Source organism: Symphodus melops (genome assembly GCF_947650265.1).
Source record: "Symphodus melops genome assembly, chromosome: 10".
In the NCBI taxonomy this organism is placed as follows: domain Eukaryota; kingdom Metazoa; phylum Chordata; class Actinopteri; order Labriformes; family Labridae; genus Symphodus; species Symphodus melops.
Genome location: NC_136700.1, coordinates 19,199,717 through 19,225,061, shown reverse-complemented (window position 1 = coordinate 19,225,061; position 25,345 = coordinate 19,199,717). Strand labels below are relative to the sequence as shown.

The 25,345-nt window shown below is 38.6% G+C and overlaps 3 protein-coding genes across 4 annotated transcripts; 1 reads left to right on the top strand and 2 right to left on the bottom strand.

Annotated features, from left to right (window-relative positions):
* The first annotated feature begins 1,819 nt into the window (after positions 1 to 1,819).
* On the top strand, positions 1,820 to 7,479 carry siae (sialic acid acetylesterase). The gene is made up of 10 exons (XM_079353787.1): positions 1,820 to 1,970; positions 2,785 to 2,946; positions 3,096 to 3,250; positions 3,797 to 3,935; positions 4,196 to 4,364; positions 4,532 to 4,614; positions 4,695 to 4,828; positions 5,896 to 6,050; positions 6,629 to 6,815; positions 6,948 to 7,479. The coding sequence occupies exons 1-10, from the start codon at positions 1,853 to 1,855 to the stop codon at positions 7,212 to 7,214; spliced, it is 1,569 nt and encodes a 522-aa protein (XP_079209913.1). The 5' UTR covers positions 1,820 to 1,852; the 3' UTR covers positions 7,215 to 7,479.
* A 709-nt stretch (positions 7,480 to 8,188) lies between these two features.
* tbrg1 (transforming growth factor beta regulator 1) lies at positions 8,189 to 14,639 on the bottom strand. Of its 2 annotated transcripts, none has more exons than XM_079353785.1 (15): positions 14,322 to 14,639; positions 13,909 to 14,039; positions 13,146 to 13,203; positions 12,911 to 12,993; positions 12,731 to 12,767; positions 12,363 to 12,425; positions 11,656 to 11,892; positions 11,481 to 11,551; positions 11,089 to 11,330; positions 10,865 to 11,001; positions 10,614 to 10,760; positions 10,047 to 10,144; positions 9,853 to 9,963; positions 9,126 to 9,271; positions 8,189 to 8,601 (listed from the first exon to the last, which is right to left on the bottom strand). In XM_079353785.1, exons 2-15 carry the CDS (start codon positions 14,025 to 14,027, stop codon positions 8,513 to 8,515), a joined length of 1,638 nt encoding a protein of 545 aa, XP_079209911.1. In that variant the 5' UTR covers positions 14,028 to 14,039; positions 14,322 to 14,639; the 3' UTR covers positions 8,189 to 8,512. The 2 variants fall into 2 exon arrangements, with proteins under 2 accessions (XP_079209911.1, XP_079209912.1); XM_079353786.1 differs by having other exon boundaries at positions 8,498 to 8,596.
* Positions 14,640 to 15,625: 986 nt separating this feature from the next.
* Positions 15,626 to 25,048, bottom strand: LOC306830013 (uncharacterized protein; the record flags this gene model as incomplete). Its single annotated transcript, XM_079353230.1, has 21 exons — positions 15,626 to 16,279; positions 16,607 to 16,710; positions 16,857 to 17,022; positions 17,258 to 17,388; positions 17,474 to 17,672; positions 18,135 to 18,296; positions 18,505 to 18,630; positions 18,815 to 18,963; positions 19,100 to 19,227; positions 19,339 to 19,455; positions 19,633 to 19,918; positions 21,579 to 21,615; positions 21,899 to 22,002; positions 22,335 to 22,491; positions 22,692 to 22,834; positions 22,916 to 23,027; positions 23,134 to 23,295; positions 23,761 to 23,886; positions 24,039 to 24,187; positions 24,328 to 24,575; positions 24,932 to 25,048. The coding sequence occupies 21 exons, from the start codon at positions 25,046 to 25,048 to the stop codon at positions 16,176 to 16,178; spliced, it is 3,027 nt and encodes a 1,008-aa protein (XP_079209356.1). The 3' UTR covers positions 15,626 to 16,175.
* Positions 25,049 to 25,345: the final 297 nt, after the last annotated feature.

The window sequence follows — 25,345 nt, the reverse complement described above, 5'->3', positions numbered from 1 at the left end:
TGGAAAGATTTTAGGACTGTGTCAGTAGAACTGACGAGAGATGGGCAAGAAACAGAAAACAAAAAAAGGGCTAAAGCATTCACTTTAAATTATTTTTTCCATTTTAGTGTGATGTATAACTGCAAATGCATGAACCACCTGAGCCTGGGGTTCACATTAAATTAAATTAGCCATTTACTATAGTAAACACTATAGGGTCAAATGATACATTTCATTTTCATTAACGCTAACTGTGGATTATTTCAGAGCACATTAAATGTGCACATATCTGTCCCTCTGAATTCATAGAAAGACCTTCAATGAATACAGTTGTTCCCCTCGCCTTACGTTTTCTGATTCCTCACAGGTTTCCCCTTCTCCTATCTATATAATCATTCCTCATCTTTGCATAAGTGTTGAAGTTTGTGTTAATAGCTTGCCAACAGAAATGGCATGTTCATTTGTCTTACAGGCAAATGCTTAAAATGCTTCGGTAAATAAACACCTGGCTGGCAAACCATTGGATAATTAATGTTGCACCAAATTCCATTTTTCATGCTGTTGTTTTAGTGTAAAGATGTTAATTACTTTGGCCTCTGTAAGGATTCAGCTCATGCTGCTTTAGGCGTCTGAGAGCAAGATTTGAGAAACTATGCAATTAGTTTCAAAGTTTCACAAACAGCCCTTGTAGCAGTTAAGAATGCAAAGATGGTTTTCTTGTGCTGTGCGAATTGTATAGCCCTTTCAAGATAAAGTGTGGTTTTCTTTTTAAAGAAAGTAGGCCATTGTTTGATTTATGTTATTGTCTTTTCCATCCAGGTTTGATACATTAGTGTGTATCCATAATGCACCATACTCAAAGCTCACAAGGGTTTTATGTATGAAGTTTGCCAAATATGGTTTTTTTTTTTCATTCAAAGCAGTTCAGAAAATTTGTAAACATCTAAAGCTGTCTTTATTTGCGATGATGGCTCACTCTAAAAATTCAAGAAAAAACATGCTTAGATGCAGGAACACAAACTTTAGGTTCTTTGGTATTGCAGATTTCCATGATAGGAATGCATATTAAAGAGGTCTATTATAAAAGAGTTTTGATTTGTTCTATTTGATTTGTTAATTATGTTGTATGTTGTTATGTTTTTAGTAGGAATAAATACACCTACATCATTAATTCTTGTGTGTAATTATACATCAAACAACTTCATTAAAAGTAATGTTTGCTTTGCCAAACCCTGTAGCAATTTTCTCTTCAGGCTCTCATCAAACAGAAATCAAATATGCTGTCTTCGAGTCTCACAAGTTGTAATCACTGAACAAATAATGTAAAAAGACCTACAGTATTTGCAACATGCAGTTATTACAGTTACTGTGATATTGCTATTATAAGAATCATTATGTAAATTAAGACAACCAACAAAGTAAAGTGTCATACACCTGTCTTAAATAAAATCAAGCTGGAATGATGCATATATATATATATATATATATATATATATGCCTGCTGATTATCCGCTCCTTATTTCGACTTTGATTTCCCCTCCAAACTGTTTCATTGGTAGTGCAGGGCAGGTACAGTCTAAATTATTTCAACTAATTGACCCTTTAAACATACATGTAAGTGTAGGCCTATTTCATTCAATACAATATGGAGATGGTTATAACTATAAAGGGAACACTTACACACATTTTTATCTTACTCATAGTTTGACATTTAATATGAACCCGACATATTTCTTGCTTTTATTTTGAAGTTCCCCCTGCTACTCCGGTTTATGGCTCTGCAGGTGACGTACCAGGAACTATAGATATATAAAAACAGGAACCCAGTGAAGCCACGCCAAAAAAATAAACCTGTTGCGCGATTTGCTCAGAAATGATAGACAAAGCGTTGCAACCATTGCAACGACTCACTGACATTGTTTCTCTTCTCGTAATGGCTGTAACTCTGTTTGTTCTTTTAATCCTTCTACTTTTTACCAACCACGAGGCTGGTGAGTAAAGTGTTTGACTGTGTGTGCGTGATTATTAAGGTGGTTCAGAGCCATATATGCTCTATATGCTCTGGGGTGGTTGCCTGAAAGGCAAACCACACTACTACTATTGTAAATATTCTTCTTATTATTATTATATCCTCAAATTTTGTCACGCTATTTTAGCATATTTGTAAATCGCCATCCTGAAGTCATTGTTGCTCGCATATATAAACAAAATGCATCAAAATAAAGCTCTGACTCTCCTCTCACTCATAAAGCAAAAAATAAGTAAAATGTTTCAGTCTCCCAGGGGAGGTATTTGTTTGACAGTCACGCACCACATACACGCACATTGGGCTCTCACTCTAACTGATGTCCAGAATTTCACAGTTTTCACTCATGTTTTAAAATTGCCACTGTGGTCCCAGTCTGAATGTTAGATAAAAATAAAATATATCAAAACGTGTGCCTATTTGTGCTGTCGCGCACAGTCCAAAGGGATCGGTGATATCATGTTTAGTTTTCAAGATATTTGAGGTTTTGCAAGCAGTGGTAAGCCCATTCAAATACATTGATGGAATGTTCTGGCAGATCAAAGCTGAATGTCAACCAATCAGTGAGCAGGTTATCAGAGTTAGTGTTTAGAGTGGGACAGAGTTCTGTCTTAGCTGTTAGGCTACATTCTTACTGCTGTCCCACACATGCACGCACACACGGCAACCACCCTCACAATTTCTGCAGGAATTGTCTAGTTAGTAATAGGCTATCATTATAACCATAGTTAAGCAAATTAAAGCTGCAAAGTAACAGGTAAAAGTATTTGTGCACCTAGATGGGACTCTGCGCTTTGCCTCCTACTATGGAGACCACATGGTGCTGCAAAAGTCTCCAGAGAGAGCAGTGATATGGGGCTATGGCCCTGAAGGTGCCCAAGTCATCCTCTTCATGATCGGACCAACAAATCAGAAAGCTTCACCTGTCAATGTGACAAAAGGCCAGTATAACCTGTTTATTTTTATCTTCTCAATCTGCATAAATAGCATTGTATTTGTAGCCAAATATCCCAAGTTTGCGTTAAAGAGCTTTACTGTCTTTGTCAGAACTACCCTTAGACCCTCTCCAAAAAATGGTTTGACTTTACAGGTATCTGGAGGGTCACCCTTGACCCTGTTGAAGCTGGTGGTCCCTACAATGTGACAGCAGCCATTGAGAATAACACAGCTACTCTGACAGATGTGCTGTTTGGAGACGTTTGGCTGTGTGGAGGGCAGAGCAACATGTACTTTAATGTGTCACAGGTGGGCTGTCTATACACTTTTAAGATGTACTTTTTTAATCCAGAGAGGGTAAATTCTATTTTAAACTCTGTTATTGCGCATGCTACACACACATTGGCTGAAATTCACACACATGCACAAATAGGATCCTTTGGACATGCACTAATGGAGAGATGTCAGAGTGAGGGGGCTGCCCACAGCGAGCGCTCCTGATCTCGTGATGGGATTTGGTGCCTTGCTCAAGGCCATCTCTTCAGTGCTCAGAAAGCGAAGTGGCATCTTGCCAGCTGACCAGAGCAATTTCCAGATTTGGTTTGCACCAGGATTTGAACCGGCAACTCTCTGGTTTCCAACCCAAGTCCCTACAGACTTCTGCTCCTCTCAACTTATTCTTATATTTGTACAACACACTGTGACGTTCAAATGAGTTAAGTTGACTTCAAAAATAGTTTGGTGCAACAGCTTGCAAGATGTCAGAACGATAACTGCTAGGTATTTCAGTATATCACCTTATAGAGCCTCATGTTCTCAGTCCAATGAAGTTACTTTTATTGATTTATCTAACAGATATTCAATGCATCCGAGGAGCTGGCCATTGCAGCGAAGTACCCCCATGTAAGAACTTTCATGGCATCCTTGAGGACGAGTACAACGGAGCTCACTGATTTGCTTAAAGTGGAACTTCCCTGGGCCGTGCCAACAAAAGGTCTGTCAGGGAGGGTTTAATCTTCATAGTATTGGCTTCAGACTCGTTCTCAGCTAAAGGTTATGATTTGGATAATCAGATTACAACTAAGACGCTTAAAAAAAGTGATGTGATACAAGGTAAACAGACTTGAGCTTGCATAGCACTAGTTTTCTAATCTTCTGACTGATAGTGCTGTAAAACATTGTATATTTAGTTTTAAAACTTTTGTAAATTATGATACTTTTTGTTCATGTCCTTCTGCCTACTTGCCTTTTCAGAGTCTGTGGCACCATTCTCTGCCGTGTGCTGGCTCTTTGGACGTTACATGTACAAGTACCTGAATCACCCAATAGGACTGGTTGAGTCTTGTTGGGGAGGCACACCTGTTGAGGTCTGGTCATCTTTAAGAGCACTGAAGCACTGTGGACTGGATAAATCTGTAGATGGGTAGGTAGGATATCAAAAAAGGCACTTACCTGCTGCCTGATTATTATTTTTATTTTATTTTTTTCATTTGGGATGTATAACCCACCATGTTACACACTTCTGTCAAATGGTAACTTGAACTAACTGCTCTGTTGCTGCTTGTTACACATACACTTTTTTTTAATCAGTCCTAAAGGAAATTCTGTGTTGTGGAATGCTATGATTCATCCACTGCTTAACATGACCATTAAAGGAGCCATCTGGTACCAAGGTAAGACTACCTGCTCAGGCAGTATATGATCAGCAGAGACACATGTACGATTGATCTTCAAGGCCTTTTCTTACCTTAAGGTGAGGCAAATACATACTATCACCAAGACACGTACAATTGTTCCTTCCCTGCTATGATCGATGACTGGAGGATCTCGTTTCACCAGGGCTCAGGGGGGCAGACAGCTCCAGACTTCCCCTTTGGATTTGTCCAGGTATGTTAGAGTTGACACTTTTGTTTCTATCAAGAAAGGTAAACCAAGTAACGTAACAAAACTAATAAAAGACAATAAACTTAAGTGCACATTTAAAGGAATACTTCATCTGTTCAAACATGGATCTGTATTGAGTTTGGGTCATGTGTGTAGTAGAAAGGTGAAATAATTGTTAAAGTTGGAGCCTTCTTGACAGAGAAAAGGTAGAACGTGTAAGGTTTCACTGATCTTTGTCATAGCATCCACTTTTTTGTGCTGTCGTAACAACACTGAAGTCGGAAGAACAACTTCCCAACTCAAAGAAACTTGGACCACCCGATCAGCACCTAAATGCAGCATTATGTACAGATATTTACTACAACACATTTCCTCAACTGATTCAGATATTTCTTCCAGAAGGAATTGGCCTCTTGGAAATTTCTGGCAGAATATGGATCTATGTCCACGTCCATAGGAAAACAGTATGAGCATCGACACCAGCAGTCTGTCCCCTGGTCAAGTCAGTCCGGGCTCCTTGTTATCACATCCACAGACCTGTCTGTCGACAGCAACCAGCTTGCTGCTGTATTGCCATTCAGCCATCTTAGTTTGAAGACGGAACATACTTTTTCTACCATACTTGGTTCTTATCAGCTTTCTCCATAGTGTCTGTCAGCATAGGGGACGTTAAGTTTAGATTCTGGCAGTGAGGTCCCGCTCACTGATTGGTCTGTAGCTTCAGTGGTCCAAAATTTAAGAACTAGAAATGTAGTTTGATTCCTGCTAACCAAGACAGCCTCCGATGATGCAAATGATGATTTTTGCATCATCGGATGCTCTTTTTCAGAAAACAAATTAAGAGCTTTGAGCTCGGGATGCATGACCATTCAAAAATACTACCAGGTTTCTAATGATACAAATGAGTGAAGTATCCCTTTAAAGGAATTTCTGTCATAGTTGGCCCTCTTTGGTAGTCTTTGACAGACAGTGTTGTGCATCGTAATCATCACAACATCAATGAAAAATAGGAATATTTACTATAACTTTGCTGCACTGAGGATCTAATGCATGATTTGTTTGTGTTGCAGCTGTCCACAGACAAAAAAGGATCAACTGATGATGGCTTCCCGGAGGTCCGCTGGCATCAGACAGCAGACATCGGTTTTGTCCCCAATGCCAGGATGAAGAGAATCTTCATGGCAGTGGCTTTGGATTTACCAGATGAAACCTCTCCCTACAGCACGTACGTTCTGTGTTTAAATGTGACTTAAACTATGTGTGCATTGAAAAACATCTTCACACCAGGGTAGAAATTGAACGTGATGATGAAGGCCATTAGGCTGAAATGTGGCGACTTTCTCTACTCTTCTCTTTCCTTTCTGCTTTAAACCTCTCCCACACAAGAGTGCCTGTAAGGCTTCAGGGACCACTCTACTACTACATGGAGGTAAGCTGGTGTGTGGTTGCTTTTTTTCGTCCTCAGTGCAGCGCACCTTGTATTACTAAATATCACCTGACACAGAGGGTGAGCCACGCCAGCTTCTATTCATTGTTTCAGTGTATGTCTTGTCACTAACTTTACCACTGTTACGCCTGTGATCTTTGATCACACACATTCATCTCAACTATTTTTGAACGAGACACACAGGCTTGATCAGCTGCTGAGAAAGTTTTCTCAGTTCACAATGTAATTCTTAATCTGCCAGCTGGTTCTATACAAATGTTTACAGACTTGCTGTTGATAAGCTGCCAGGACTTTCCCTTCAACAGACTCGTCAAACTGGCTTATCAAAGATGTTTGTGATTGTTTCCTTGATTCAGGATCCACCCCAGAGACAAGCAGGATGTAGCCTACAGACTGACATTAGGAGCAAGGGCTGTGGCTTATGATGAGCAGAATGTACCCTTCCTTGGACCTTTTCCACAACAAATATTGCCACGGGAAACTTATATCAACATTACATATGACCAGGCAGTGTCTGTCACACCATCTAAATACATCTTTGAGGTAAATCTGTCTTCACAAATCAGTTACTAAATGCCTTAGATGTATTTGATTTGCTTTTGATAATATCTTAAATAAGCGAGTGAATTTATTCTCCTAACCTTTTTGTCTATTATCTTCTTTTTTTTTTTTAAGATCTGTTGCTCTGAGACTCAGGATCCTTGTGGGCCTAAGTCAAAATGGGTTCAAGCTCCCATCATGCTTTGGAGTCCAACCACTGTCCAGTTATCTCCCAAACTCTGTCCAGTTACTGATGTGGTTGCTGCCATCCGGTACGCATGGAGCGACTGGCCTTGTGACTTTAAAGCTTGTCCGATCTACAGTGCCAGTGGGGTTTTACCTGCGCCTCCTTTTCTTATCAATCTTCATCCAGGAAAAGAAACAATCTGGATAAGCGACTAACTTAGACACTGCAAAGAACACCGTAATATGCCTTTTGTGAAATTGTTTCAGTTGATACACTGGCCAGTGCCGCATGGATGATGCTGGAAGTTATGACGGAGTGACAACAAATTGCACACATTAAAATATATGAATGTTTTGATGCTCTGAATGGCTGCATGTGAAGGCTCCAATCAAGCATCCAGCAGGAAGGATGTTCATTTTCCTTTTGATTTTTTTTTTCTTCTCCTTGCATTTCTAGGATGGGTTTATTTTTTTTATTTTTTTTATTTTTTTAATAGAATGAGACATTCCTGCAGCATCTTTCTGTGCACTTTACTGTCATTGCATGTGAAGGGAAAATACTGTAATATGGGACCATTGCTTTTACTTTGTGTTGTCTGAGGTTGGGAAGTCTGACAGTTCTATCAGCTGTAGAAGAATCAGTTGGTCCCCATAGATTTAAAAAAGGCCGCACTGAAAAGTTGAAGCTGTCAAACACTGGTTGCATACACACATACTGTTTAAGTTTGGTTGCACCATTTATCTTATAACTTGAATTTCCCTCAGGATCAATAATGTCTATCTAATGTTGTACGAATCTATGCTGTTACAATCACTGCCAATGTTTGCTAAGCTATATGAATGAGATTAATAAAAAAAATGTATTGCTTACACCATGAGTCAGTCTTCATGACTTTGTTTTGCACTAATTAAAGGCAAATGTACTACTGATTAAAGAGGGTGTTTTTCATTCAAAGCCAATTTTTTCAAAGTTAAACTAATGGGTTAAGGGTAAAAACAGATAAATGATGCAGCTTTAGTTTGATGACAAACCGTCATTAAATTGTGCCATCGCAGCTATGAACAATATTTAAAAACATGTACTGTATATGGAAATCTTCCTTTTTTTCTTTGCCATCAGTCGGTTTAAAAAAGAAAGAAAGATAAACTTAATACAGTTTAAATATAAAGTCAACTGGGGCTGACATGGATTGTGTGAAAAACAAGGATCTTTATACATGAATGGTTTACATGTTTTAGTACAGATGTGTTGGGTTTATGTTGCTTTTGGCTCGAGTTTAAGGCTAACTCAGCAGCCACCAGTTTATAAGCATGACTAACATTAGCATACATCCTACGTGCTCTCTTGACACACTGATTATCACGACCACTGAACCACATGGATTCAGCTGACTGCTCGCCTTTGTTGTCTGGACCACGAAACCAAAAAGAGGGAAATAAAACATTATACATTTGTAAATGAGACTGATGGTTTCTGGGAGTTGTAGTCATGTTTTATCGCAGCGTTTTCAGAATCAGGGGCTGAAATATGAGGCGGAGGTCTTCGCTGTAGGGGAAATCAGCTGCGGTTGATGAGAGGAGCTAGGAGACTGTGCCATCTGTCCTGAGGGAAGAAGAATAAAAGGACAAATTGATGAATAGTCACAGTGAATGCTTAATGTCAGACTGAGGACATATTGTTTCTGATGAGAAAAACACCCTTTTCTAACTTTGAAAAACCAACACCTGCATTCTGTGTTAGAGAAGTTTTTTTTTTTTTCTAACATAACCTTTCCACTTTTAGGAATCGCTGAGGCATCGAAGAGCAATTGCAGGGGTGAGAAGGATTATTAGCACACATTTCAGCAGAGCAAAGCATGATTAAGTGGCTGCAATAAAATGGGATAATCCTTATCCCGCAAATGGAGAAATTTACAATGGTGCAGCTTTTCTAAAAAACTTACCTGTGTCTTACCTTTGCAGTCTGACCTTAAAGGCCTCTACGTTTATTGACACATAAACTGAGATCTAGATTTGATCCTTGGGATTACCTCATATGAGCGAATAATCAAGGTCCTGTAAATGTGACAGGCGTAAAAAGAAAAACATGAAAATATTGCCCATATGGAGAACTGATATATAATCAACCTGGTATGTGCTCAGTCTTGATGTTCTCCTCAAAGCCCTGGTGTCTCTGATAAGCCTCAAAGTTGACCGAAGCGTCATCCTCTGATAGGCTGTGAGGAACCTGGCCGTCCCCAGGGCGACACACCTCGAAACGTATCCACCGATAGCTACGTGAACAGAGCAAAAAACAAAAAGAGTATTTATAAAGACACAGACTCTGAGCGAGTTCAAGAAAGGCGAGCAGCATATGAAATAAGATAAAAAAGGCTGTGTACTTGGATCTCAGACTCCAGGGAAATCCATTTAATTCAAACTCTTTGAACATTCTCTTTGTTTCTATTTTATTATGAGTTATACAAGTAATAGATGGATGTAATCCTGACAAAATAGAAATTCACAAGGACATAACAAGTCTCTATCTCCCACCACCTCGTCCATGTAAGCAAGTTTTCTATCGAAAAAGTTTGAAGCTATTTGATGTTCTAGTTTCTTAGTTGTTCTCTTCATCATACGATCAACGTTTTGCATGTGGGAAAGAGGTTGGCAATCATTGTTTCAGTACAGTATGTAGTTCAGTCATGAGCTCGACACAGTAAAATCCAACCATTACTCAGCGCCATAATCATCTTTAACAGTGTAAAACAAAAACTTGATTCCCATTCTTAAGCTGGACCCCTTCAAGATTGAACTCCATGTTGTGTTTTGTAGTTGATCCTTATTAGTGGGTGAGACGGGTGACTTTACTGACTTGCTACATTTGCGTGCTCCAGGGCAGCTTTGGATCAGGTTCTGGATGGTGGGGTGTGAGAAGCCAAAGAAGTCAGCTCCTGAAGGCACGATTGGCACCACAGACCTGGAGCTGGGAGAAGGACATGAGTTTGAAATGTTTTTTTGTTTTTTTTTGTGAACTAGCGTTTGAGTCTTTGTGGTGAGCTTCGATACCTGACAGATGCAACAGCCTTTAGAAGATTGGAGTGACACGTCAGGGCAGAGGAGGCAACAATGGCATTCTGAGGATCTTCTTCAGGTACGATCTCAAACTGGGGGAGATAATATTCAATCTCAATCAATCAATCAATCAATCTTTATTTGTATAGCGTCAATTCATAACAGGCGTTATCTCGAGACACTTTACAAAAGCAGGTAAAGGACCTTACTGTTTGTTAACATTAACGAAAGAGCAAGGTAACAAGACCACGCTCATTGTTATGTTTACAAAAAGCAGGTAAAGGACCTTACTTATGGCTATATTACAAGAGCCCAGCTTAATCCGTCATAGCGTGGCAAGAAAAAACTTCCTTTTAACAGGCAGAAATCTTCAGCAGACCTGGGCTCATGACGGAACAGCCATCTGCTTAACTGTGCTGGGCTATTATTGAAGAGCATTTGTCACTATCTACTCGTAAAACAAGGCTGTACACTGCGGCTTTACTGTCTTTATTTCTCTAGAAACAGAAATAATGGATTTTTCAAATTTGACTTCAATATTGACTCTGTCTGTGTGCGCACCTGTGGTCCTCCTCCCCCATCCTTTATCTGGCAGGTGTAGAGGCACTGCTGGTCAGGGTTCTTCATGCTGGCAAAGACCCTTGTGCTGCAGAAGCCCACCGGATAGATTGCACACTCATCATGGAACAACATTCTGTCTGTGATTATCTGGGACGCAGTCACGTTGCACAAGGTAGAAAGCATTAGTGTCTACTTCAAGAAAGGCTTTAACTCATCTATCTTATTGGCAGTTTGACAAACTTGACACTGACCTCTCCCAGACTGTACACTGTTAAACCTCCCAGGACGATGGGAAAGACAGGACGACCACATGAGTCCAGAGAGATGGGCTGCACCAGCTTCCGAGAGCCGTCTGCCAGCTTTCTCTTCTTTGACATCTTCTTTGGAACTTAAAGAACAAAAAAAAGGAATAAAATAACAGCTAAACTAATGTATACCCGTTCTCAATTTCAAGACGAATTTATACAGCACTCACTTTCTTCCTTTCCATTTTCCCTGCCACGCTCTTTCCTTTCCTTCTTTGGTTTTTTAAGAGCTCCCTCTTCCCCTGTTGGACCCACGGACACATGGTTCTGACCTCCAGATTGGCCGGAGCCCCCAGCAATACCAGAGATTAATGCCACAGGCGCAACAACAGGGTGCGAGCTTGTGCTAGGTGTTGGCAGTATCTCTCCCTCTGAAAACGTTTGGTACTGCAACAACGACTTTAGTAAAAACCTGCAAATGACAATTTGTATGAAAGAATCCTTGAGTTCTTACGTTCTTTCTTAAAGTTGACAGGACATGAAAAGCATCTGAAAAGCACATCAACATCCATCATATATAACAAAAATAAATAAATAGACCAATAGAAACATGTTCTCTCACCTCCGCTCCTCTTTTGCTCTCAAAAACTTCTCTTCTAAGTGGGCAACTTCATCACAGAGAGCTGCATTCTCCTGTCGAATAAACATTATGACATTATAATTATTGTATGTACATGACGTGAAACAAAACCTACGATAAAACGAGTCGCAGCTTCTGAAGAATTAACTTCACTCACAAATATCATGGCACGAGCAGCTTTGCGCAGTCTAAGGTACTTGAGTCGATACTTCTCATTTTGCGTCTTCCGTGGACCTCTCTTCATCTTGGTCTTGTGCCCTGAGGAACTGGTGGGAGATGGGAAGGCGGGGCCAGAGGCTCCTGATCCAGAACTGGAAATAGCATTTTGATGTGGAGAGCCCAGGAAAGACTGCGCAGCGAAGGCTTGTAGGGCCTGCTGCCGCTCCTCATCAGTCTATGAGGACACAGATGGTGAGAGAAAGTCAGAGATGTGCTCATTTGAACCCAGAGTGTCTGAGGCTAATGCCTGTGTTGATATTAAATGATTGATGAAAAAAAAGACACCACACTGAAGACAACTTAATGATAAAGTTCATACTTATACTACTGTATGACAGACAATTAAATTAAATGTCATCAGTTTCAGAACACAGACAGCTTTAAACTGCCACTGCAAAATCAGGCAACTATAATATTTTGTTACATGAAAATGGTCAACATAAAAAAAAAATCTGTCAATATGAGACAACTACACTAGGCAGTGATGTTTATACAATTACAGCTCTGCACCACGTTCATATGTAAACTGCATTAACTCATTTTACAAATAGTGTGCAATTATAGAAAAAGTTGAGAACAGTTCAAGTTTCCCACAGCAAAGTTGGGTTTTGAGACACATTTGCGTTTATGTCCCGTATAACTCACCAGCAAGGCAAAGACTCCGTTTCGGTTCTCAATCCTCTTGAATCTCCTGCTGCCTTTTTGTGTCTGAAACATAATGTGAGACTGAGGCCAATGCATGTGGCTAGAGAAGCCTAATTTGATTGTCAGAAGCTGGGAGTTCATTTTTGTCAAATTTGGTTTATTTCTGATACGGCGCTGGAAATGTTGTTTTTAAAAACATGAAAGAAGGTAAAAAGAAGCAAGATGGTAAAACACGATGGAAGAAAAATAGTAACAAAAAATACACATACTGTGTCAAGGGAACTTAAATAAATAACAAATGGAGGTGCAAGTAATTCTACTAAACAGCAGAGGTTGCTGTCAGACTGAGCCTTAAACATCTAACTTACCTCACGGTACATAACTGCCTCCAAACTTGATTTTGCACTGCAAGGGAGAAAGAAGGAACATGCACAAAGTCTAAATGTAGAGTAAGGATTATGTGTGCTGCCTAAGTAGGAAAATAAAGAAGTGATTTAGCTTAACATGTAAGTAGTAGGATGTGTAGTAAACTTAGAGGAATGCTGTACTTGGATTGAACAAGTCCCCTGTCGATGATTCTCTGTTTGATTTCTTTTATATGCATGGGACGTCCAGCTTCTTCTAAAACAATCTACATGAGGAAAAAAAACAAAACACATATGACTTACCTAGCAGGAAATATCACAACAGGTGAAAGTGATACATTTTTATAAATAACAGCAAACTGAAAATGAATGAAAATGAGGTGAATTGGCGGTATACAAATAAAGCTTGAAAAAGTACCTGTGCAGCATCGAGCCATGTGAGGTTTGGCTTTTCTGCTATTTCACTTGGTGGTTCACTGCAAATAGAAAAAGAAAACAGTTTATCAAGATACTTGTATTTATACTTTGAAAATGATTCCTCATGAGATACACCAACAAAACCAAGTTTTCAGAATTCACTCACCGTTGATCTTTTACAGAAAATGATAAACAATATAAAGTATTAATATTAGTAAAAAAAAAAAAAAAAAAAAAAAAGGAAATCAAACTTCTTGAAGAATCCAAAGAGAATTAGGGGCATGCAAGGACTTTTACTTTGACGTTTAAGATTAGACGTTTATGGACAAGGTGCACTGCCTGTCTCTTTAAGATATTTTCTCTGCTTGATTCATGCCAATAATTGGACCCATCTGAAAAAGACGAACATCTTTTTTGCAAAACCACAGGATGTGTCAACAAATGAGAAGCTCCTCAATGCATCAGTTATGTTTGAATAACTTGTTACCAGCTGAAACCTAATCACCAAGGCAAAATATTATCCAATGGAAGGCTCTCATCTGTTTACTGAGTTAAATCCAGGTGGTGACCTTTGTTCTGGCCAGTTTATAACATTAAATATTGTGATAAGACAAGATGATATGATTGATAAGACGCCAGCTAGACCAAAACACTACTCTCCGCTGTAGTGTAGCAGAGCCTTTTTTTACAAGCATAACAAATGTGGAAATTATGTTTCCAAAGTACAGTAATGACACGTTTGAAGGTTAAATCATCTTAACAACCTCTCCAGGGTTTCACCGCTTCCAGACAGATTTGCGATGCTGTCAAGAGCTGGAAACAGAGAGTAGTGTCCCTGCCCATCAGCCTCCATCTCAGATTCAAAAGAGTTAAGAGACTCCATAGAAGACGGAACCTGCACAGAGAACAAATAGAAATTTGTAGGTATATATGTATATATGTATATGTATATGTATGTATATATATATATATATATATATATATATATACACACACACACATATATAGACACACACACTACACTGAACAGTGACCACATTAAGACTGCAAATGAGCACGCACACAGTATACAGTATGTTCGGTTATAGAATTATTTAGCTTAGACGTGCTTATTGCCCACATCGTTCAACTGCAAACAGAACAAAAGCAATGAAAATGTCCAAACAAATAGACAAACCTCCGTGAAGACACAGCACAGCGCCTTCTTTCAGCTCGTGCTCTTGATATTTTTGTCTCAACCGGAACCTTCACTTCTCTTCATCGCCTTGTTTACAGTCACAGCTGCTTAAACATTCAGTCTATTGAGCTTTAGCAATACTGTAAACAACCAATCGACAGCTGTTTTTGTAATGAAGCTCAATGTGGAGCTGTGTACGGGTTCAATATTTGGTAATGAGGCACGAAAACAGCCTGACAATGACATGAAGAACAACAATGTTACGTTGAGGAACCAACCAACGTTTGTGGCCATCGGACAGTATTAGTGGGGACACCTTCCCCGGATATCCGGTTTCGTTTGTTTTCATATTTTTTTACTAGGGGCACGTTGATGTTTTGCACTGAGGTAAGCTGTGCCAGATGAAGGCATAGAAGAACGACTTGAACCGAAGTCGTGGTTTATAGGTGACTTTTCAAGATGAAGGCTAAAAAGATGAATATGTGAATTAGTTTACGTTTAAAGCCATTCTACCTCCCACTGTAGCATTGTGTAAGACTATCTAAACACAAAGTTAACCCTTAATACCTGCACGGGAGACATGAGAAATAAGACTTTAAATTGTTGTTGACTTTGTTATTTCGGTATAGAATTTCTATACATTATTCATAATCACACGTTGTTAATAATCAATAATAATCACACGCACATGCTAATATACAATGGTTAGGTTATCTCTGCCTCGAAACTAAAAAAAACTCCATACTGAATTTAATTAAAAGTTAGTGACATTTCCTCATCAATAAAAAACGAAACCATTGTTGCGTGGTCCATTTAATGTGTTGCGAAAAAATAGCTTCAGTCAAAGTCATCAGTGAAAAACTAAATCACCTTCAGAATCTCTTTTCTGTGTTAATAAATCACATTTTTAAATGAAATGATTTTTTTTAGCTTCTTTTTTAAATTTCTCTCCTCTTAGATACCTGTTCATTGAGTTATGTAATGGTGTGTCTGATCTCTTCTTTTAGAAATCACCAGATAACTATAATGGATCATAATATATCCTAATTCTGGTTCAAAATAATTTTCTAGTTTTGCTTGTTCTTCAATAAGAGTTGCTATTTAAAAATCGTAGACATCAGAAAGGCTCATTGTGTGGTCAAACAACTTTCAATAACACTTTGAGTTTTTCTCTCATTTAAGCACCTGCAGAGATTCCGAGTAGATTGCCTCATCATTTATCATTGCAAAATGAACTTCAGAGGCCAAGGTGCCAGACCTTTCTATTTGTATGTTATTTTCATGTGCTAAGAGCAACATCAGTGGAAGGAATTCAGGTGTTTTATTTGAATTAAATAGTATTTCACAATAGAAAAAATTCAGACATGGTCAGGAAAAGCTAAATGATGAACTACTTTTTGTAATGTTCCCTGAGGTCATGCAAATTAGAATATTTCATATCAGACACCATATGACAAAATGGTCAGAAGAATAGTTTGGAGCTGTTATAAGACTGTTATAATAATTATTTGTAATCCTAATACAGGACATATCTAACCCTTTATTTTCAACTGATTGTGCACTTTCGAATCAATTTCATACATCACATGAATTATCAGTAAAGCCCTTTGCACTAAGCAGAGCTAAGACCATTGACAGTTTTCATTGAATGATTATCACTGACTTGATGCACTTTGTATTTTTTTTATGTTTCTAAGAATTAAGAGTTAAGAAGTAACTTTGTAAAAACCACAAGATAACTGTGAGGATTGTTTCCAAAATTAAGTATTACAAATAACTTTTAACACGTTTTTTTCATGTTAAATGCAGTTGTATTTTGGACAAAGACAGTTGTGTCAATATGTTTCCAAATTCTCAGTAACAGTTGAGCCAGCCATAGTTGAGCAGTACTCTCATCACTCTCTTGTAGGGCATGTAGTACTCGCTCTGTCTGGCGCCATTTGAGAAATATAGATATCCTGTAAGAGAGAAGGTAAAGTATAATGCAAGTATGTTTGCAACTGAACATGAGACAGCATTGACATTTTGAACACTTTGTCACTTAAATGTAGCCGTAAAGAAAATAACGGTCACTGAGGCCTTATGGCAAATGTTTTATGACATATTTGTCCCTCCAAAAATTTAGCAGACATAGCAGAGAAACACAAGCTATAATTCAAAGACTCTTTAGCTGCTAACTGCTTGACTTTTCTTCACAGCATGTCACTAACTTTCAGTCACTGCTGTTTGGTGCTAAGCAAGAAACGGCAACATATAATAAGCTAGGAGTGGCTCTGGACTCTCACCATAATTCTCAAAGACTGCATCTACTTTGGAACCTATGCCAGGGAAATCTGTTCTGATGTATCGTGGGTATCCACGGTCCATTTGGTTTCGTCCCTCATCAAAGCTGTAAGAAAGAAAAGGCAGGTAAACTGTGTCAAATAAGTAGGCCCACTATAGTGCTCCAATTGATACAATTTATATTCAAGCAAAGACTATCATGCACATGGTTTGTTACCAATCAACAAAGACTAGGCCATTGCCATCACTCACCTCCAATATTGGTTATTTACAAATATTAGTGTTTTTCGAGTAGTAGTCTCATAAATTGCTGCGTCCACCTTATTGACCCAAGACGGGAGCCCAAGGTTGGTAAGAGGTTTTGGATAGCCTGACATTATTGTCTTTGCATAAGCTCTTATGCCCCAGTATTGACGACCTTCAGAGAAAGAATTGGAGGTTATTACAACATGAATACTTTTTTTCTAGAGCATCAAAGTACTGACTGAATTGTATCAAATCTGCTGCTGTCACAACATTAATCGTGATATAAATTAGATCCAAAATAAATCATTACATTTTTCAACTTTCAATTTATCGCATGCTATTTTCTCCATTTAGGGACACTGTGGGACAGCCCTGATTGAAACTAATCAAAACGTCATAAAAAGTACCTTCAAAAAGATACACCACATCCTTGCTAGAGACTTCATACGCAGCATCGACAGAGTGGATTCTGGACCATTTCGTGTTCACTTTGGTCAAACGGATACCTTGGAAGCTTGAACTTTTTCTCCAGTAGTATCTGATATGGATTACAAGAAAAGCATGAAAACATGTACGTTATTTCTCCTTACCTAAACATAGAGCAGCACATGTTCAAAGTGTACCCGTTTTTGAAGAAGAACAGGTCTCCCCTGATGGAGGTAGCAGCGTCAAACACCAGGCTGCGGCTGCACTGCTCAGCTCCGGGGTTGGGTAGAGGGTCTGGGTTTGGATTCTCTGTTGGTTCCTCTGGCTCTGGTTCAGGCTCTGGGCGAGGAGGTGGCTTAGGTTTAGGTGCTTTTGTGGGCACTGGTGTTCGGCTGCCTGGGAGATGGATTTGAAAATTCACAGAAGTTACTGAAATAGCTGTCCGATTGTAGAAGTCTGTCATCTCTCAACCATACGTTGGGGTTTGCTTCCCAGCTGCTTCAGCCACGTCGGATGTGTCCTTGAGCAAGACATCTCCATTCGCTCCTGCTGCTTTGTGAGCAGGTCATGAATGTGTTTGTTTGTTAATGCTAATGGACACTTTATGTAGCAGCCTCTGTCTAAGTGTTTGAATGGGTAGGGACGACATGCAGTGTAAAAGCACTTTGAGTAGTCAGAAGACTAGAAAAGCATATACAAGCTTAAGTTCAATTACCATTTACCAAATATGGCCTTCTTTCATACAAAAACAAACATCAATCTACAAATATAAAAAAGCATTTTAAGCTCATTTAAATGATCTTGTTTCAGTTTAATCCCATACTAAATATATATCATTATGTGGATGTGTTTGCTTACCATAGAGGGCCTGAACCCCGCGCCTGTCATCATCTGGCAGCCTGTATCCATTTGTGTTGACGTACTGATAAGTGGGGAACATAAGTGCACGCTTGTCTCTGGAATGATCCAGGCCCAGAGCATGGCCAAACTCATGAGCTGCCACCAGCAGCAAATTTACTCCTTAACACCGCAATTAAAAAGAACACAGTCAGACATTTGTCTTCTTCAATGAAATGGCCATCTTAATCTTTTTTATTGCACAAAATATATGGAACTTCTTTCCTCACAAACCAAAAAATGTGTTTCTCCAATTTAGAAATAAAATCCTTGATCTCATTCTTGCCCAATGGACGATATGTACGATATTTAGAGCATATACAGTATTTACCTCTTTGGGTAAGAGTCCAGGTTTCATCATCATCGAAGTGTGTGTCCCCTCCCTGACCCCTGCCTGGAGAGTTAGCATGAGCCAAGACTCCACCTCTGCCATCGAAGGGGTAAAAGTCCCCGTGATCTGCAGTGCAGCACATTTTCACAAAGATTATCAAAGTGCATGCAGAGCAGAAAAGATCAAATTTATGCAAACAAAGCTACAGGAATGAATATAGACCCATTTAATCTATTTGTTTATTTATTTTAGTTGAAGTTGATGGTGTTTTTTTTTTTTTTTTATCATATCTTTTTAAAACCAGACTTACATCCACCCTTGAAGAGAATCATGATGTCTGCAGTACCAGAGCTGATTTGTTTAAAGTCCAGAGGGATGACGTCACTGTAGAGCTGGAAGGCCTGAGCAATGGTTGCATCTACTTGTCTCTGAGTCAGATCTGGAGTGTACTGAGTGATCCTTGTCAAAATATATCACAATGTGATTATCACTATTGTACGTCAATGATGTATTCAACCAACAACAATTAGATGATGATGGTGATAAAGTATTAAGAAATTATTTATATGTTTTTACAGTGATTACTTTCAGTTACCTGTATGTAATCAGCCTTTTCTCCCATTTGGGTTTCCCGTCGAAGTGTCCAAATCGACTGATGTCTGACACACCACACCTAGGTGCCTTCATCATCTCAATGGTTTCATTGTTCAAGACACCAGTCACCTGATGGTCAGATTATTTCAGAAGTGTTGAGGATTTTGAGATATGATTTCTATTTATCTTGTCACTGTTGAAGTTATTAGCAAGCGTCATTCATTGTATTCCCTGTGATACCTCGAGGCCGAAGAAAGACTGCATGGACTCGAGATCCTCAGTTAAGTTTCTCTGTACAAGCTTTCTGGTCGAGGAGTTTGTCATCCCAACATCATCGTAGAACTGAGAGAGGTATCCCTGTACCAGGAGAGAAATCATCATGCAACATATTAAAAGTGTTTTTTTTTTTTTTTTATCTGACTGCAGTGCTTAATTTCAGTCATGCTGGATGTCTGTCTTTAAATACAAAGCACCCCTTCATTCACACGGTTAGTCCAGACAGTCTAAAATCACTAATGTATTATGAATAATTACCTCAGCCAGGTCTTCGTCCTCTAGTGAAACTGTTGGAGCAACTGTAGGTGCTGCATGACACAGGGCTAAACAACCCAGCAGAACTATCCAAAAGACAGCAAGAGACAGGGTGAAAAAATGTCCCTTTCTTTCCATCTCCTTACATAAAGGAAGTCCTGGTAGTCTGACGGGTTGTATTGTTGTTATCAAAGTCTCATAGATGTGTGCAGTCTCCTTTTGGATCCCTGTAAATGTCAAAACAATGCTCTGTGGAAGAGGGTAAAGGGGAGAGTAAACAGTGGCCCCTCTGATAACAGTGGGAGGAGATGTTATGATCAGTTAAATTGTAATGATGTAACAAGACTTTTGCTTTTTTTCATTGGCTCATTGAAACCAGATGCTCTAATAGCCTTTCAAAGTATTTTTGGTTTGCATTTTAAAATGTACAGTGTGTGTGTGTGTGTGTATATATACATATATATATATATATATATATATATATATATATATATACACATACATACATATATATACATCCATATATATATATTTAAAGTTTATACTACTCTTTACATGTGCACACCTGAGTTTACTACGAGCATTGAGTAAAGTCCAAAGCCAAAATCAAATTATGAGCATTATTAGTGAACAATTCTTCATAAATTAGTAGGATTAGTTACCTGGTGTTTAAAAGAAATACATTATGTGACAAAACAAGTTGAGATAACATTTGTCAACACTGGTTTGTGTCTAGTGCTTCCTCATATTCTTTCGCAACCTCTTGTGCACTGTGGTCACAGTCCAGTTTTGGTGGGTAAACATGAGCGTGATGTACTGTGCAGTAGACTTGTGTCACATGGGTTTATCTCTATAGACACACAAGTCCTCTGAGCATCTTTGAGACTAACTGTCACTCAGTTTGGGCCAGTGTTGTCAAAGTCGCTTTGAAATGGATCAACAATAGAGAGTCTTTCAATTTCATGTGTCTACAAAAACTGATTACCTACCTTCTGCTCTATCAGTTTTTATGAAACAAATGACCCTGAAATGGTGCTGGAAAGTAGGTGTGAATATACCAGTGTTAGGGTTAGGGTAATTTACTATAATAACAATCAATCAATTTTTATTTGTGCAGCACCAATTCATAGCTAATGGTATCTCAAAATACTTTACAAAAGAGCAGGGAAAAGACCTTACTCTTTGTTATATTTTCCACAAAGAGCAAACATGAATCCATAATGAGGCCTAAACAACATTTAATAAAGTTAGAGTGGCAAGAAAAAAATCCTTTACTACCTGGTACAATGTTGAACATGTTATTTGAACGGTTTTCTGAATATTACCACATAATAATTCAGTTCAATTAAACATCCTCAACTGTATCCATGTTCTTTTAGGTCATTTGAGAAAAGAAGAAACATGTTTGCTCTACAGCAGTTTGAGAGAATTCATGAAGAAAAAAATACAGTTTAGAGGGAGAATATGATGAAACATTTTTAGATTTACAAAGATAGATTTGTGATAACACAAATATCCTCAAGTACATTAATATTTTTTCAAGTGCTATTTGCTTCAAGTACTATATGCATTTTGTGAGAGAAAACACATACACAAAGCCAAAGTGATTCATTTTATAATCTCAGTCAGGTATAAGATATGTCACTGTAACATAGAGGGACAAGATGTCATTTAGAAAGAGGCATACACCCAACATGAAGAATAATTGCATTTATGTAACCTTTATTTATCTGGGAAAAGTCCCATTGCGGTAAAAAAAAAAAAAAAAAACTCTTTTTCAAGGGTGTCCTGCAAATGTTACACTCACAACATACAGACAGCAATTCAGATAAAGTAACAGTTCAGTGAGTCAAATACATAATGTTTGGTGTCAGTTCAGACTGTTTCAGCATCCTAGCCAGGAATTTGCTGAAATTACATTCACCACTTGTTTTTTTCTGAAGTCATACTGGTAGGACTTTGTTCCACTGAAGATGAAGATGCTACCTGTTGAAAAAACAGCATAAAGGGTTTTTTTTTTTTTTTAAGACAAATGAAATGTAATGTGGACGAAGCTGTGAAAAGAAGATTTTGTACTTGAGTAGGACATTGTTCTAAAACTATGTTGAATGGTATTTTCCTTATAATGAGTGTGTCCTGTGCAGTAAACTCAGCCTGCCTGCGTCTCAGACTAAAACAAATGTGAGAATTTATTTTTCAGGTATATTCCGTTTTTGTTGCACATGATACACATTTTCAAGACTATAATCTGTAATTCAGTATATTTTACCCTGTAACTTAAAGGCAGCATCAACCCTTCTGGGGATTCCAGGCCAGTCAGTGTGGATGAGTCTTGGGAAGCCAGGATCCATTATCCTCTTGCGCTCATCAAACCTGAAGTTAGATATTGATATGAAATAATTGTCACTGTGGAAACATCAGTGTGACATAGTTAGATGTTTAAGTGCAGATGTGTTGTCATTTTTAAATGCTTTCTGGTCAAAGGTTAAGTTTGTATTTACTCACTGTGGAAACATTGGTTTGTGGATTTTAAGTGGGTGATATGGAGACACAACTAATGAGAATGCATATATGTGTTGTTTGTGTAAGTTTGGCTGTTAGTGTTGTTGATGCCAATGTTCTTGTAAAATACATGATCCGAAATAAATAATAAAATGCAATCTAGAGATGAAACAATATGTTGTTTCACAAATGAATTCATTTACCTGTAATAAACCTCTCCTATGAAGAAAAATGTTTTTCCATACTCAGTGATATGCACTGCAGCGTCAATCTGCCGGACTCTGGAGGGGAAGCTGAATTCATAAATAGAGCCAGCTTGACTTTTCATCTTAAGCCGTTGAACCACCCAATACTTATGACCTGAAAAAAAACACAGCCATGTCACTGCATTTTGGGACATACCACAAGCACTGCCTAACTCAGTAAGCCTCTTGCATGAACTACAACACTTAAATTGCACAAGGCTGTAATTTGGGTGCAGTGTTGTGTTCTCCAACTGGAAATCCAGCCCAGTCATGCTGACAAGGTCTAAGTGCTTTGCAGACTGCTCATTACTCTACCAGTGAATATGTACGCCACGCCTTTGGCAGGGATGTCATAAGCAGCATCAACGCGAGAATTGATGCTGGGCAAATATGCACTGCTGGGGCTCTCTCTCAGGCGATTCCAATAAGTCGTCTGAGTTGTTCTCATCCACATGTACCTAGGTTAAAGCAATTAGAAAGACTCAGTAGCATCGACACAATGCTAAGGCACTCTTGCAAGCACAATTCAAAACACAAACCTGTTTTTAAAAAATACAATCTCATCTGACATCATAACTGCCGCATCGAAAGAAAAGTTTGGGTCACACTTTTGGGGGGCTGCTTGGGTTTCTTCTTTAATTGTGGGTTTTCCTAAGACACATGAAAATGGAATCTATTAAATATGGCATGAACATTATGGTCTTGTATTTATATTTTGAGCAATTAATTTTTCCCCATTTTCAGAATAGATGCTCACCATACAATGCTTGGATCCCAAGTGCGTCATCTTTGGATAGGGAGTACTGTGTATTACTTTGATATCTGTAGTTGGGGTACATGATGGCAGAGCGGTCTTGAGAGTGAGTCAAACCCAGTGAGTGTCCGAGCTCATGAGCTGCAACAGCAAACAGGCTGTAACCTGAAAGATAGCCACAGAGAAGACCTGTCAGTAAGTCTGACAAGAAATTAAATTAATTTGATCACACTAAAAAGAGTCTGTGGTTTGAATTATTCAAGGATGTTGCTGAGCTCAAGTTGTGTTGATCAGGTGCAGTGTGAGGAATGACCCAAAGTGTTAAACCTTTTGAGGTTTCAGCCTACAACGAGCAGTGCCAAAGCTGTAATTATGCAGAGAGAAGTCCTGCAGTTGTAATATTACTTCAAAGTCAAACTATTGTTTACAAAATATACTTGAAGTATCAAAAGTGAAGTAAAAATCATGCAGAAAATTCATCATCAAATGCTGGAGAAGTGCAGATTTAGATCTGATTTGACATTATAATCAATAAACATTCATCAGAGGTACAAAGACTGGACTGTTTTGACTATCTGTTTTCAATACTCAGCTCAAAGGTTTGTTTTTTTATGTTTCTTTCGGCCTCACCTCGCTTCCCTGCTGTCCATGTTTCATCCTCATCAAAGTGCACATCTCCTCCCATCCCCTCTCCTGGCTGAAAAGCATGAGCCAGGACACCACGGGGTCCATCAAAGGGAAAGAAATCTCCATGAGCTGCAAAAGGAAAAAAAAAACAACACTTTTTCAGACAATAAATTGGAGAGGCTATAAAACTGCACGTCTTTTTCGACATAATTGACTCAATATTTAGTAAATATATACTATATGTCTTTAATATTCTTCAGAGGAGATTTTTTCAGATTTACTTCCACGGGCGAAGGAGAAGACGATATCAGCTTTGCCATGGTTGACTTTGATGAACCTCAGTGGTGCTTCATCACTCCACATCTTGAGGGCTGAACTAAAGGCCTTTTCCACATCCGCTCTCTTCATATCTGGAGTGTATTTTGCAATCCTGTATATGCCAGTTCCACAGATGGACAAAAAAATAAGAAATAACAACAATAAGATAGTTGCAATCGACACAACTAAATCATTATTTTTACTGTTAAGAGTTATCTGTGAATACTGATATAAAACAAAAAAAATGCTCACATGTAAGTGATGGTGTGGTTCTTCCATTTCGGTTTTCCACGGTAAAAGCTAAAGTTTTCTATATCTGGAACGCCACACCTAGATTCCTTCATCACGTCCAGGGTATTACGGTCCAAAGAGCCCGTCTCCTTAAGACCAAAGAAACGCTGCATCTCTCTGATCTTCTCCTCCATATCTGATGTGGACCTGATCCGCCTTCGTGTCACTCCACCTCTAAGATTCAGGTTGTAAAACCTGCTGAGGTAACTCTGTTGTTAAAAAGGACTTCAGGTTATGTCTACATATTTGTCACAAATGCTTCATTTTTTATCTTGTCAATATCAATATCAATATCAATATATATATATATAAAGTGAAGTTCATAAGCTTCATTTAATTGCATTAGTTTTACTCATGAGATGACTCCTGGTTAAAAGTAAGGGTTAACCGTCACTGATAATACTCAACTTTTTTTACTCAATCTGATGTTCAGTTGAATTAAATATTAAAGTTTCACCAGTTCTTTTTGGTTTTCTTTTCAGACCTTTCTGGATTCTGATCAAATTAGTGACAAAAATGATAACAATCCAAATATTTTTACTTTATATCTGTGTCGATCACAAACCTCAGCCAGCTCCACATCCTCAGGCCTCAGCCACTGTTCTTGATCGATGGGTAGAGTCCAGATTCCTGCTGGCATCAGAGACCACACACAAGGTATCCACAGCCAGAACAACTCCATGTTTTAAATGCGCATTTCCACCAGACTTCCCATACTTTATATGGGAGAATTTGTGTGGTGTTTGAGCAGTCACATGGCCCAAAAACATACAATCCTGCAGTTATAGCTGGGTCTATACCTGCCCCAATTTTCTGGATAGTTTGTGGTTACAGACCTCCCAAGGAAGCTTCTACATAGTTTCTGTCTGTAGTGTTTAAATATATGTACAGTGTGTTTTATTGTACAGAAAGCAGGAGCCAGAAGAGTTGTTTGTTGACAAGTTGAAACCTGCAACCATATTGACGAGAACCCTGTTTT

Bases quoted from the DNA above. Each gene is read 5' to 3' on its own strand.
- tbrg1 (XM_079353785.1), bottom strand. From the start codon at position 14,027: ATGGAGTCTCTTAACTCTTTTGAATCTGAGATGGAGGCTGATGGGCAG. The intron at 11,002-11,088 runs GTGAGTGCTGTA...TTGTTCTTTAAG, and splicing joins GGAAAATGGAAAGGAAGAAA to TTCCAAAGAAGATGTCAAAG. The intron at 9,964-10,046 runs GTATCGAAGCTC...TCCTTCTCCCAG, and splicing joins AAGGCTGTTGCATCTGTCAG to CTCCAGGTCTGTGGTGCCAA.
- siae (XM_079353787.1), top strand. From the start codon at position 1,853: ATGATAGACAAAGCGTTGCAACCATTGCAACGACTCACTGACATTGTT. The intron at 4,829-5,895 runs GTATGTTAGAGT...TTTGTGTTGCAG, and splicing joins TCCCCTTTGGATTTGTCCAG to CTGTCCACAGACAAAAAAGG. The intron at 6,816-6,947 runs GTAAATCTGTCT...TTTTTTTTTAAG, and splicing joins CATCTAAATACATCTTTGAG to ATCTGTTGCTCTGAGACTCA.